We start from the raw sequence: 13,726 nt of genomic DNA, 5'->3' as shown, positions 1-13,726 counted from the left end.
TTTAATACTTTTAAGATTCACTTTGTGCAACTGCTAATGTTTTTAGCTTCCATATCTATGATGGGTCAGCCATGGAAGCAACTTCAGCAGAAAATCTGAACCATTTCATTATTTCAAGGAACATGTAATAAATATATCATGCCATCCCATTACGAGAATCTCAATGATTTACTAAGGAGTCAAAGAGCACATAATATATAGTACAACAATTGTTAGGACTCCAAGAACAGCTGTGAAATAATACTAGATAGATGTTGAAAGCATCAAAAGAGAGGTGGCTTATGCATAAATTTATGCCTTGAAAATGTTGCTGGGTCATACTAGAGTTTAGAGCACAATGTTTACAGAAACAGGTTGAAAGCTACCTAAGGTGAAAAGCTAATCGAGATACAAAAAAGGGGACCTAAAAATACTTACAGATAACAACTAGTTATTTACACACACTCACCTAACTCCAGAGGCAAAATTATACACGCTTGGGTTTGATAGACTAATGTCATCATTCTTGAAAAATATTTCAAGTGTCGCTCCAGTTATCTTCTCCATCATCACTTCCAACTGCCTGAATACAACAAGTTGAAAATAACAAGTCAATGAAAAAGGAATAGTTGGACAGTTTAGCTGTGTTGGTAGTTTGTGCTTCATTATTCTTGGAGTAGCCAGGAGGGTGAGGATTCGGGGTTGTACAAGGGAGAGAAGAATGCAGGTTAAAATGTTGATACCTGACGGATTGCATTGGCTTTCTCCAAAATTGCATTGACCTTGACGCTTGCTGGAGGCACTGTAGTTCCAGTTGGTTTTGCTGGAGCAGTTCGTCTAAGATTGAACGACTGAATCACACAACAAAAAAGGAAAGTAGATAATGATAATTCGTAAAATGACATGAAATTGGTAATTATTATTAGATGCTTCATCATCCTCAAGTATGAAGATCATAACTTCAACCCCTACTCACGTTTCAAAGAAGAGTGAAAGACAATTACCTACAGAAGGTGGGTCACATTCATGAGAAAGAAAATTAGAGGGTAGTTCAAGGAAACATGAGGCTTAAAGAAGCTAGTGAACCCATTGAGGTAGCAGGCTAAATCTAGCTTAGCTATCCAATTCAAAAAGAGCAGCTAGCTGATTTTCCAAAGCAGATATAAATTCATGAAGTATTCAGGGAATCCACTCAGGCTTAAAGAAGATTAACAGATAAAGATGGTAAACAAATCTGCACTAGTCAATATCAAAACCAGACTGCAGACAAATATTCAATCACCAATAGAACAATAATGACCACTCACTTTTGCTCTAATCTGGTGCAGGAAGTCTTCCTTTTCATTGTTTCCTCTGCCATTTTCAGCATGATCTGCAAATTGCTGCCCAGTTGTGTCTATTGAGTGTGGCTGCTGCATGTGTAAATGTGTTATTGTCACCTCCTACTTAATCAAGTGGTATATGAAAGAAGAAAGAGAACCTTCAAAACAAAATTTCTGTTCCTTTTGATATTTTGTAGTGAGGTTAAGAAGAATACCTTGCTTTTCAATGTAAAAGCAGCTTCAATAACTTGGTTTTGCTTGAATGGGGGAGGCTTAGGTTGATGGGAAATGGTAGATCCAGGCTCCTTTTGATCAAACACATGATGGTTTTCAGAGAAAAGATGTAGATCATCTTGTTCGTCATCTAAATGTGATTGCATATTCTGCCACTGCATTGAAGGAAGAGGTGGAGGAGGTGGTGTAGATTCCTTACCAGACAATGGCTCTAGAAAATCTCTTGCAGACGCAATATTACCTACTCCATGCTTGAATGAGGAATGCTGGGTATCCAGAACTGGAAGATCAAATAAATTATCCGACTGAGAATCCTCCAGAGAGTATTCTGCAAAAGGAACATGGTGTCTACTGCAGGTGTGCAAATTCTGATGAGCTGTTCGGCCATTCTCGAAAGATGTTGAAGTTGAATCAGTTAATGATATTCTATGCAAAGCATTGTATACTTCTTGGTCCTTTACATTAGGAGAGTTACCAGATTCCCACTGTTCAGAGTTTGACTCAGACTGATGGCTAAGATAATCATCTGATAGGTCCGGAGATGATCTGGAAAATGTGTCATCATCCGAGTCTGAACCAACTTCTTGCAGAGGAATAGAAGACTCTGGTACTAGCTGAAATGAAGGAAACATATCATTATTGCTTTCATGGATATTACTCCTATCAGGAAATCTGAGTTTCAATTTCGTAGTCTCAATGCTGTCTATTGGCTGGAATGAGATTTTCATATGTCCAAGTGGGGGTGATGAAGGAGGTGATGTGAAGGGGGATCCTCTTCCTGGGAAGTCTTTGATTGTTCTACCCACACATTGTTGGTAGTCATTTATAGGCTCATTGCTTCCAGTGTTTAAAGAACTGGCTGAATCCGTCTTATCATTCCAACCAAGTGAGAGTTTCCCATGGAACCCATTTGTAAGCAATCTATTACCTAGTTCAAGAATACGTGATGAATTCTTTCCGTTCTCTTGACCAGCTGAAATAGGGGATTCTGGACTCACTGGTCCCATTGTCCTAGATGTCATACCAGATCCATTTAAAGAACTGTGTAGGGGATTATCAGTGCAGTTTTGCTGGTATAAATTACTTGACTTGTCAAGTTTGACATCTAAATCTTTGGCTGAAAATCTTGATGATATGTTCTTAATAGAAAAGGCAACTCCTTGATCAGAATTTTGGCAATCATCTTTCTCTCTTGACGTATTCTGTACATCATCTTGTTTCCCTGCATGTTTTTCACTGCTGGGAACAGGATCTTGCCTTGAAGCAATGACTTCCTCATTTTGATTAGATTCATAAACTTGACCAACACTATTTATTACACCATCTGGTGGCTTTGAGGGCTCAAGCCCGAGCAAACCACCATTTGTCCAGAATTTGACTTTAGAAGTGCCAAGAAGTTGGGGTGGAGGTTTTTCAGAGTCGGAAGGACCACAATGGATCTTGTTGACCACTGGCAATGCTGAGCCAGGATTCCTAGGGTTAGAGGTGATATGATTGCTAACAAGTGGTTCCTCTTGTGATGCTTCCAGAATATTGGATTTTTTACTTGAAGGGACACCTATAGAACTGTCTGATTTTAAAGTAATTCCAGCAATCTGCGGAGACGATAAAATCTCACCAAACCCTGAAGAGACATTCTCTGGAATTTCCTTACATTTTACTTTGTCAGAGGAAGAGAAATCTCCAGGATCAGAGTCAGCAGATACCAAGTTGGTCTTACCACCAAAACCACAGTTCTCGGGGGAATTTCTGGCTGCAGCCTCGGGTATAGGAGTAGACAAATTCCGATCAGAAAATTCTGCTCTATTTACATGGGTTCCATTGAAGGATGATTCAGTCTTCAAACTAGACTCCAGCTCCATTGCTCGTTTTCTTTGGCAATCCAAATCAGTTTCAGACTCTGACTCAATGGTGTTAAGTGCATCCATAAAACTGTCAGTTTCACTTTCAATGTCATCAAACTGGCTTTCATAAGAAATTGACCTTTGTATAATTTCAGCCTCAGGCTCAGAACTTTGCTGTTGAATATTTTCAGAAGTTGCTAAATCTAATACCCGTGTGTCTAGGACTAGATTTTCTTGAAGTGTCTCCAAACTCTCATCAAAATCATACTTCTGAATACTCAGGTCCAACTGTTCATTCTTAACACTGCTACTTGAGAAAGGTGAACTAAGAACCACTTGCCCTTGTGGAAAATTGTTAATCTCTTCATCAGATATGACCCAAAGCTTTTCATCGGGAGAAGCATCTTCTATGGAAGCACTTGGATTCATCTGCAACGGAGAGTAGAAGATTTCTTTAGACTCTACTTCTGCAGTTCTCATCTTACCACTCAAAGCAACAGACAATAAGTTGCGGCCAATTTGGTCCTCTGTTGAACTATTTCCCATATCACTGTACTCATCATCGCCTTTTCGATCAGGGGAAGCATAATTAGGCAAATCATCATGATGAATCTGGGATGGAGAAGAGAAGGATTCTCTAGACTCTTGTTTCTCACGTCCTGTTTTATCATTCCAAGTAACAGAAGATGTGCAATGATTAGCTTGCTCTTCGGATACAATATTACCAATGTCATCATAAACTTCACATCTTTCCTCGGGAAAAGCATGATCAAGCATATTGTTAAGATGAAGCTGTGAAGTTGAATCAATGGATCCTTTAGACTCTTGCGTGTCAGGTTGCATCTTCAAGTTCCAAGAAACAGACGTTGAAACAAGGTCAGTTAGCTCTTGTGAAAAATCATTGTCAATATCATTGAAAGCATGATCACTCTTTTCTTCGAGAAAAGAATAATCAAAGGACTGATTGTGCTGCATTTTTATTGGAGACGAGACAGTCTCAGATTTTCCATCTTCAGGTTGAATAGAGAAACTTGGCTGTGAAACATAGTCCGTCAGACCCGACCCATGTCTCGAATCTATGTCAGATTTGACGGTCGTATCATATGTGGAGAAACTCTGAACCCAGGAAGGACGCCTATCGAGATTTCTATAAGCAAATTGCATTCTGCAAAAATCACAAAGTTATATTTCAGAAAATTCCGATCTGTAAAAGCTACAAATATACTCCCCCCTACCCCCTTCCTATCATACATGAATGCTCTAAAGTCACCACTTTTTCTCCATCTTTTCTGTCCACAAGAGAAGACAAGTAATGCATACCTACTACCATAATTGGGCATAGACGCACTACGAGAGACTTCTCCATTCCTCCTCCATGATCCTTTCTTCTGTTCAATGTTGACACATATTTGTGTTAGAAAATTTATTGAAATTACCACCAAATATAAACAAGCTTGCAATAGCTCAGATTTTTGTTTAACATTCATGAGCACTTGTTGGAAAACACCAATGGAGCTAAATCCTTTTTTGGGCTTATTATAAGAAGCACTACAGAAAATAAATTCTAATATTTCAGGGCCGAAGTAACACCCCGTTAAACAAAAGACCATTGTCTCTCAGTGCAAATAAGCTCTGATCCTTTTCAATTTTTACTAATGGAAGGATGACTCATAAGAAGCCCATCCCCCTTGCATCTTTTGCTCAATCTGCATATGTAGTATCACCTTTCATTTCCGTTCTTTGTTAGGAGTATGGTTATGGAATTTTTTTTTAAGATTAATGCAATTATAAACAGACAGTACTAACTTGTGCTTCTAGTAAATCCTTGATGTTCACTGTGCAAAGTTAGATTTCATCAATGTCAAGCACTGGTATGCTCAGGGGTTGTCTCCTTCCCCAGCCTCCCCTCCTCAACTTTTTTTTTAATGCCAAACACCTTAACAACTCCCCCATGAGCAACCCCAAAACAAGAAAAATAAAGGAAAAAAGGACAACCCTGAATTGATATATTGGCAGTGGATACCTAACATTTGGTATGAACTAATACAACTATTTAGTTTTGGAACCTTGCTTGGTTTCTATTTATGCCCTCCCTCCCGTTCAAGGATAGTAATTAATACATGAGATATTAGCTTTCCACACAAAGAAAGTTCTTCAAACCCAAAATCTAAACAGACAACGCGGAAAAAAGATGAAAGAAAGGACAATGTCGTGGTCCATACCTTACCTAGGCCCTGCGCATAGTGGGAGCTTAGTGCACCGGACTCCCCTATTTCTTAGTTCCAATTGACAGTGTAAGTTAAATATTTAGATGACAATGCTATGTCCAAAAGAGAATTTCATATGAACTACCACTTGAATATAGTTTCATTAAATTTGTGCAAAAATATATTGTTGATATGTTTCTTTGCTCTATTAAATGTATCCACCAGTGAGGAATCAGTGTTTAGTTTCATTCAGTTATTTTCTTGAAAAGAACTTTAATAATAAAAGATCAGGTTGCAATTTTTCTTTGTTGAAAAGACAGTTCCATTGTGATATTATTAACATACTGGTCTCTTATTTTTTTTTAATCTGCTAAATTTGTGTGATAGTTTTCAATCAAAGCTAATTTCATTTTCATTTCATTCAATTTTCAATAATTTTATCTCATTTTTAGACTTCTTTTGTCTATGTATATAAACTAATACAAATTTATACTCCTAAATCTATATATTTGACATAAATGATCTTCTCCCTATGAATCAAATTTCTAGCTATCCCTGCTAATTATATGGTTCTAACCAATCCCATACAGCATACTTCTGGCTCTACCTAGATGCAAGTCACATTTTGGAGAGGCTTTCATTGATGTGTGTGATACTAGTATTTTTCCATTTAAGATGTAGTTCTTCAACTTTGTAATATCTTTTATGTCCTGTGAATATATACGAAGATACTGCTCATAATGTGTGGTGACTTCAATGTCACTAGATATCCGTCAGAGAGAACAAATTGTCACAGACTGACCGGTGCTATGTCATAATTCTCATCCTTCATTGAAGAAATGGAGATGGTTGATCCTCCTTTATGTGGAGGCTCTTTCACCTGGAGAAAGGGAGAGAATAATATTTGTGCTTCTAGAATTGACAGATTTCTATATTGTGCAGAGTGGGGAGAGAATTTTACACAGATAATTCAAAGTAGTCTCCCCAAAATTGCTTCAGATCATAATCCTATTGTGTTGTCCTGTGGAGATGAAGGGTGGAAAAAGTCTTATTTTAAATTTGAAACATGGCGGTTAGAGGTGGAGGGTTTCAAAGAGAAGGTGAAAGATTGGTGGGAGTCATTTAGTGTCACTGGCAGACCAGGTTATATTTTGGCTGAAAAGTTTTAAATGTTGAAAGTAAAGCTTAAGGAGTGGAGCAAAAATAATAAGGGGAACTGGAAACAAAGGAAGGAAGATATTCTCAATCAAATTTCTAATTGGGAAACAATTCAGGAACAAAGGCCCCTCACAGATGATGAACTGCTGCAAAAGACACATCTGGGCATGGAATTTGAAGATGTGGCAAGGAAGGAAGAATTAGCTTGGAAGCAAAGATCAATAATCCAATGGCTAAAACAAGGTGACAAGAACACACGATTTTTCCACAGAATTGCAACTTCTCATAAAAGATTCAACTATATAGACCAATTGGAAGTGGATGGAGCTGTTACTAAGGATCAAGCTGTGATCAAAGAGGCCGTGCATAATTTCTATAAAAACCTATACAAGGAGGCAGAACAATGGAGACCTGAGTTGAGACTGCAGGAGGCTACAATGATCACTGAAGAAGAAAAAGTATGGCTGCAGAGACCTTTTGAGGAAGAAGAGATAAGGGTATGTTTGAACTTATGTGCAAAGGAGAAAGCCCCGGGTCCTGATGGATATCCGATGGTATTCTTCCAGACTTTTTGGGCCCTGTTGAAGGAAGACATCACCAATACAATTCAATTTTTTCATTCTAATCAGATTTTTGAGAAAAGCTTTAATGCAACTTTTATTGCTTTAATCCCAAAGAAACCTGGAGCATCAGAGTTGAAGGATTTTAGGCCAATCAGCCTGGTGGGGGGAGTCTACAAGATCATTGCTAGATTGTTGGTTGAAAGGCTATAAAAGGTGGTGTCAAAATTGATCAACAAACATCAAATGGCTTTTGTAAAGGGGAGGCAAATCATGGATGCAATACTCATTGCTAGTGAATGCATTGACTCAAGAATGAAAGGAGGAGCCCCTGGTCTAATGTGCAAATTGGATATTCAGAAAGCCTATGACCATGTGAATTGGTCTTTCCTTCTGAATACTCTCAGACAAATGGGATTTGGCAGCAAATGGATAAAGTGGATTGAGGTGTGTATAAAAACAGTCAAGTTTTCTGTCCTTGTGAATGGGGAACCCGTGGGCTTTTTCGAATCAGAAAGAGGGCTGAGACAGGGTGATCCTCTTTCCCCTTTCTTATTCATTTTGGCAATGGAAGGCTTTGATAGTATGATGAGGATTGAAACACAAAACAGATGGATTAGAGGCTTTCAGGTCGGAGATAGAGTGGGGGAAGAAAAAGAAGTGTGTCATCTGCTCTATGCGGATGATACTATCATCTTTTGTGAACCTACAGCAGAACAGATTAGGTACATCAGAGTGATTTTGGTTTTGTTTGAAGCAGTTTCAGGGTTGAAAGTAAACTGGGGAAAAAGTAGTCTCTTTCCGGTAAATGAGGTCCCTCAGATCCAGCAACTAGCAAATATATTGGGATGCAAAATGGAGCATTGGCCTACCATATACCTGGGCATGCCCCTGGGTAGCAAACACAAAACAATGGAGATTTGGAATGGTATTCTGGTGAAAACGGAGAAGAAACTTGCTAGATGGAAGGCACAATACCTATCCCTAGGGGGGTAGATTGATCCTCATAAACTCTGTTCTGGACCCTTTACCAACCTATGTGATGTCCTTGTTTCCAATCCCAGCAAAGGTGGTGAAAAAACTAGACAAGCTTAGAAGGAACTTCCTATGGAAAAGCATAAGGAGGGAAAGGGTTATAACTTAGTCAACTGGAAGAATGTTCTTCTTAGCAAAGAAAGAGGGGGTTTAGGGATCAGAAATTTGAGGCTGCAAAATGAAAGCCTTTTGATGAAATGGCTATGGAGATACACTGAGGAAGATGCAGCTCTCTGGAAGGAGGTTATAGTAGCATAATATGGAGAACTAAATCCCTGGTGTACAAAAATCACCTCTAAACCATATGGGGTGGGGGTATGGAGGACAATCAGGAACGTATGGCCACAAATGGAAGGAAATGTGTATATTAAGGTGCGTAATGGAAACAAAACTAAATTTTGGAAAGATGGTTGGATAGACCAAACCTTTCTTAGAGAACTTTTTCCAGATTTGTTTCTAATCTGTGAGAACCCTGATGCTAGAGTGAGTGATTATTGGACAGAACAGGGATGGGACATATCTTTAAGAAGACTACTTAATGACTTGCAGGTGGAGAGGGTGGCAGTGCTACTGGAAAAACTAGCTGGAATGATTATAACTACAACAGCAACAGACAAGATCCTGTGGAAACATAGCAAGGATGGAGTCTTCTCAGTCAACAATGCCTACAAAAGAGGACTAATGGGGATGACAGGGGCCCCAAAATATAATTGGAACTACTTTTGGAAGAGTGACATTCCTACAAAAGTAAAGTGTGTCACCTGGTTAGTGATAAAGAGAGCATGTTTAACAGAAGAAGTTCTACAAAAGAAAGGCAGACAACTGGTTCCTAGGTGTTTTTTGTGCAACTTGACAGGGGAAACAAATAACCATCTCTTCCTGCATTGTAAGTAATGCAAGTTTACTGCTCAAATTTGGAACTTGTTTCTCAACATCACAAGCATGAACTGGACAATGCCAGAACATACATCAGATCTGTTGAGCTGCTGGATTAGGAGGGGAGGCAGTAAGAGTCAAAAGAGATGGTGGAAGCTAATACCATCATGTGTATGGTGGTCAGTCTGGAAAGAAAGAAATGGAAGATGTTTTGAAGATAGATCCAATTCCATCCACAAAGTTAAATGGAATTGTATAGTATCTCTACTTTTTTGGTGTAAACAGCTTTGTATAGATGATATAGACCAGATTATAGATTTGATAGGAAATCTGTAATTATCCCTTTTTGGAGGTAGCCAGCATACCCTTAATGCTGAAGAATTCAACCTTACCAGTTTCAAAAAAAAAAAAAGATACTGCTCATAAAAATCCCAAGTCAATCTACACTAGTTAAGCTGTGGCAGGTAATTTCAGAATAATTTGTGAGATACCTTAATCTTCCGACCCTTCTTTTCTTTTAGGACTTTGGCAATATATTCTTCATCTGATCCAACTGATGCTCTCTTAAAGAAAGTTGGATCTGAATACCTTTTCAAGCAAGATCCAGGTCCACCAGGGTCAAATCTGAGGAGACAAGTAAAAGTTTAACGAGTGTAACAGTGCAATCAGGATATACAAATATAGCTATAAAGGTGAGTTCACATACTTGTCAAGCAAATGCAAGCGTGGCGGACCATGACATTCTTCATACGAATCCATGATAAATCTTGGCAAGTCATTGTATATAAAATGATTTTGTTCACTACGGATACGGGCATGCCAATTGGATCCTGCATACCAACTGCTTCCATAAAAAAAAAAAAAAAAACTCGAACAGAAAAGAAGCCATTTCTGCAGAAATAGATATTCCAAATACACCGAAATTGAAGTATTTCCTACAACCAAAACTTCATTTGTGGAACTATTTGGAACATCATTTGTATCATAGACAGATATATCTGAGTGAGATAAATAAAACCAAATTTCCCCCATTCCCACTATCTTCTATCATCGGTAGAAGGAATCCAGTAATTGAGATTAAAAAGTCATACCAGCTGTATAAGCAAAGTGTAAATGACTCCGTTGTGCCAATACTGATTTCTCAAGTGGAGGAAGTGCAGCTTCAATTTTTTGCACCCGAGCAACCAACTTATTGCTTCTTGAGGATGTAACCATCACTTGCTCTTGTAAGCCATGAAACACTTCCGCTGCAAATCTACAAGTACAAAACTAATATTAATTACTATGTTCTAAGCATTCAAAAGTTACTTTTCCAATCCTTAATTGGACATCAAACTGAGAGTAAACTTACATGTATCTCATTCCAACAAATGAAGTCCAAAAATTACTATAGAGCAATAGATAATAGTATGTACCCCCAATCTTCTAAGGACCTTGTGTTGATCTTAAAGGATAAGACAAAATGTTAACACTTTTGAGACTTCGCCTGTTTAGCCAAGCTGCCAAAATCTGCTTATTTTGAGTAGTGTTTTTATTTTGTCAAAAGTAGTTTTTGAAAAAGTGATTTTGAAGAGTAGCAGTTTGTGTTTGGCTAATCAATTTGGTAAGCACTTTTGCCAATATTAGAGCACTAATTTGTGCTTGGCCAAGGCTGCAGGAGTGTTTCTGGGAAAAAGCTACTTTTTTTCCAGCTTCTGCTACTATTCGAAGCATTTATTTTTACCTAAAACCTTGGCCAAACACTCCCAATTCTCTAATATAAACACTTTTGGCTACACAGAAGCTTGGTCAAACATATTAGTATTGGCTGTTTGAAATACCCACTGCAACTTATATATCAATATCAACCTCAGCTCCAAATAACAGATGGCTAATTCAGAGCACTTAAGTTATCTGCAGTAAAAGATATACTAGAACTAAAACTCAGAAAACAACCCAAAAGCAACAAAAGAATTCTGCCCAACAGAAATCAAATGCATAGTTAAGCACAACTCATTACTTCTTCCTCCAAAGGCAAGGAGCCATTAACCTCTGATAAGAAGGTAAGACCACCACATTGAACTCCTCTTCTTTTTCTAATATATGGAATAGAATGGAGTGTCTATACCGGCTTGCATGCACCTCAATGTTATCACAGGTACTTGCATCTTTACACCAATACAGGTACATGTATCAGGTAACTTTACCTGTCAAGGCTTAGGCAGATGGAAAGAAATCACCTTAATTTTTTGCCTCTGCTAGAATTCAAACCTTGATCTCTCATGGTCTTCATTAAAACTTCATTGATCGGTAAGCTATATCCTGGGGAGGCGGGTCACATTAAACTACATTTTAGCAATGCTGGCCCAGCATTTACCATTTCTTAGATGCATTATAACTACTCTGTATAATCTGTATGAGCTTTAACAATTCAGGACTTTCTGCTGAGTTTTTGTTGGTCATACTAGTCATCACTACCATACTGAAATCAACCATATCTTCCAATTAGCCTAAATAGCTTGTTTCTAGCAGACTAGCATGCACTTCACAGGAAAAGAAAAAGAAAGATTCTTCACTAATAACAAATTTAAAGATGCCAATTCCTTAAACCCAATATATTAATGTTGAATGCTAGAACCACCATATTGTACAAGATGACTGCCACAAGCCTTAGTCAAGTTTACAACCGAATGTACATGTGAAGAACCATCACTCAAGTAATCAAGACAACAATTGCAATGCAGTCACATGTTAAGATTATCAATAGCTAAACTTCCTCTGATCATGTTTACCAAGTGCCTCATCATAAATGCTGCAAATGTAAGCAGAATAACATTAAACTATCCAAATACAAACATTTTTTCCTTACAGCATGATGGCCATAGAGTAAGATTATATTGAACGCACTATACAGATACCCCTTTCGTCTAAATATTTTTTCACTTCACAATTCTCTAGAGTCAATATGACAAAACCTTTTACCATAAATTTCCTTGGTAAATCTCTATTTGCTATCTTCAAATGAAAAGTTTATCCTTTTCTCATTTTCCGCAAAATCCAGTCAACTTGACTTAGGTAGATCCGAAGTAACCCAATTGAACAGAAAAAGGAGTTACCTTCTTCTTTTTTTTCTTATTTACAAGACATCATCTTTTTTCTCCTAATTTAAATGACATTTTTCCATTTGAAATAACCAGAAGTGTTTGACATCACTAATATAGTTTCAAAAATCCAAATCAAACAACAACAACTACACCTCATTCTCAAACAAGTTAGAGGTGGACTATATGAATCCCGACTTCTTCATTTCATATCATCATCATACTAAATAAAATAAAGTGAAAAATAATTTCAAATATATATAATAAATAATAATAACAATAATATTAGAAGTTCTCTAACAAGTCTAAAACCTATTCTCAACTAGTATAGCATGACATATATGAATCTTTTTCTTTCATCGTTCCCTATCATTTGTCAAGTCTGCATTGATACCAAGGAAAATTTAAACCACATTAGCATTTTCTTCCGCTACTTATATATAATCTACCAGTCAAATTAACATACTTGTGTCATGAAAAGTGGAGCTGAGGAACAACTTATTTTGCATGCACTAAGACTAGGGAAATAATTATGAAAGAATAAAAACAAGAAGAAAGAAATATGCTGATAACAACGAGTAAAATTCAGATAATTCCTTCTCATCGAAAAAAAGTGTAACTTTACTAAGCTATAAACTTAATTCGAAATTTAGCCAATTTCAGCTTGACTAATTTGAAATTTCAGCAATACTTCCGTTAAGTCAGTACAAAAAACGTTCAATTTTTTTCAGAAATTACTTCAACTTCACCACAGTATAACAAAATAGAACTCAACAGAAAAATCAAAGATGAAACTTTTTTCGGAAAACGTTCACTAAGATTGAACTTTAAAGCTGGCAAAGAGCAGAAAATGAACAAATGTGTTTAAAAAAATTCTGAAAAATTAAAAAACGTACTCAGCGAGATCGCCGAGCTGACGCAAGATCCCGACGAGTCCAGCGACTGCAACTCCGTCAAGCACCGCCTTTGGATCCTCCTTCTCGGCGTCTCGGTACAATTCCGGCGTTCCCAATCCGTACACATTCCTCACCGCAGTTCTCACCAACGGCATCGTTCCGTTTCACCTCTCCCTTTCTCTCTCTACTTTGCCTACAAGTATTCTTTTATTGAATGTGAGAGAATTAATAAATATAGGAGAAATAAATGATGGAATGATGAGAGAGAAAGTAAAAGAGGGGTAGTTGAAGGAGTGGAGCAGCTTAACTACTGGTTAGATAGAGAGAGTGATGTATAGAGATAGAAAATTTGTATATCTAGAGAGAGAAAACGATGGGTCTAATAGTTTTCAGCTTAGAGAGAGTGAAAATGGTGACTTCGTCCAAAGAGAAACGACATTGCCAACTCTGCAAGCCATTCTTCCTGGGTGGGTGGTATCATTACAGGTTGAACAACAGTAGAAAGACTGTCTTACCCTTTATGACTAATGAAATT

The 13,726-nt window shown here is 37.6% G+C and overlaps 1 protein-coding gene across 3 annotated transcripts; it reads right to left on the bottom strand.

Annotated features, from left to right (window-relative positions):
- Positions 1 to 228: 228 nt before the first annotated feature.
- LOC125835188 (protein SCAR3) lies at positions 229 to 13,632 on the bottom strand. Of its 3 annotated transcripts, none has more exons than XM_049514311.1 (9): positions 13,192 to 13,632; positions 10,307 to 10,470; positions 9,922 to 10,045; positions 9,707 to 9,839; positions 4,700 to 4,767; positions 1,517 to 4,544; positions 1,287 to 1,391; positions 723 to 830; positions 229 to 562 (listed from the first exon to the last, which is right to left on the bottom strand). In XM_049514311.1, the coding sequence occupies exons 1-9, from the start codon at positions 13,344 to 13,346 to the stop codon at positions 518 to 520; spliced, it is 3,930 nt and encodes a 1,309-aa protein (XP_049370268.1). In that variant the 5' UTR covers positions 13,347 to 13,632; the 3' UTR covers positions 229 to 517. The 3 variants fall into 3 exon arrangements, with proteins under 3 accessions (XP_049370268.1, XP_049370269.1, XP_049370270.1); XM_049514312.1 differs by having other exon boundaries at positions 1,287 to 1,388; positions 13,192 to 13,622; XM_049514313.1 differs by lacking the exon at positions 13,192 to 13,632 and having other exon boundaries at positions 9,922 to 10,056; positions 10,307 to 10,459.
- Between the last annotated feature and the right edge of the window lie 94 nt (positions 13,633 to 13,726).

Source organism: Solanum verrucosum, unplaced genomic scaffold (assembly GCF_900185275.1).
Source record: "Solanum verrucosum unplaced genomic scaffold, falcon-dt-bn FXZP01001278.1, whole genome shotgun sequence".
NCBI classification, from domain to species: domain Eukaryota; kingdom Viridiplantae; phylum Streptophyta; class Magnoliopsida; order Solanales; family Solanaceae; genus Solanum; species Solanum verrucosum.
Note: the sequence above shows the minus strand (reverse complement) of the source record. Positions and strands in the feature narration are given on the sequence as shown.

Bases quoted from the DNA above. Each gene is read 5' to 3' on its own strand.
- LOC125835188 (XM_049514311.1), bottom strand. From the start codon at position 13,346: ATGCCGTTGGTGAGAACTGCGGTGAGGAATGTGTACGGATTGGGAACG. The intron at 10,471-13,191 runs GTACGTTTTTTA...TTGTACTTGTAG, and splicing joins CAGCTCGGCGATCTCGCTGA to ATTTGCAGCGGAAGTGTTTC. The intron at 563-722 runs GTATCAACATTT...TGTTGTATTCAG, and splicing joins AAGCCAATGCAATCCGTCAG to GCAGTTGGAAGTGATGATGG.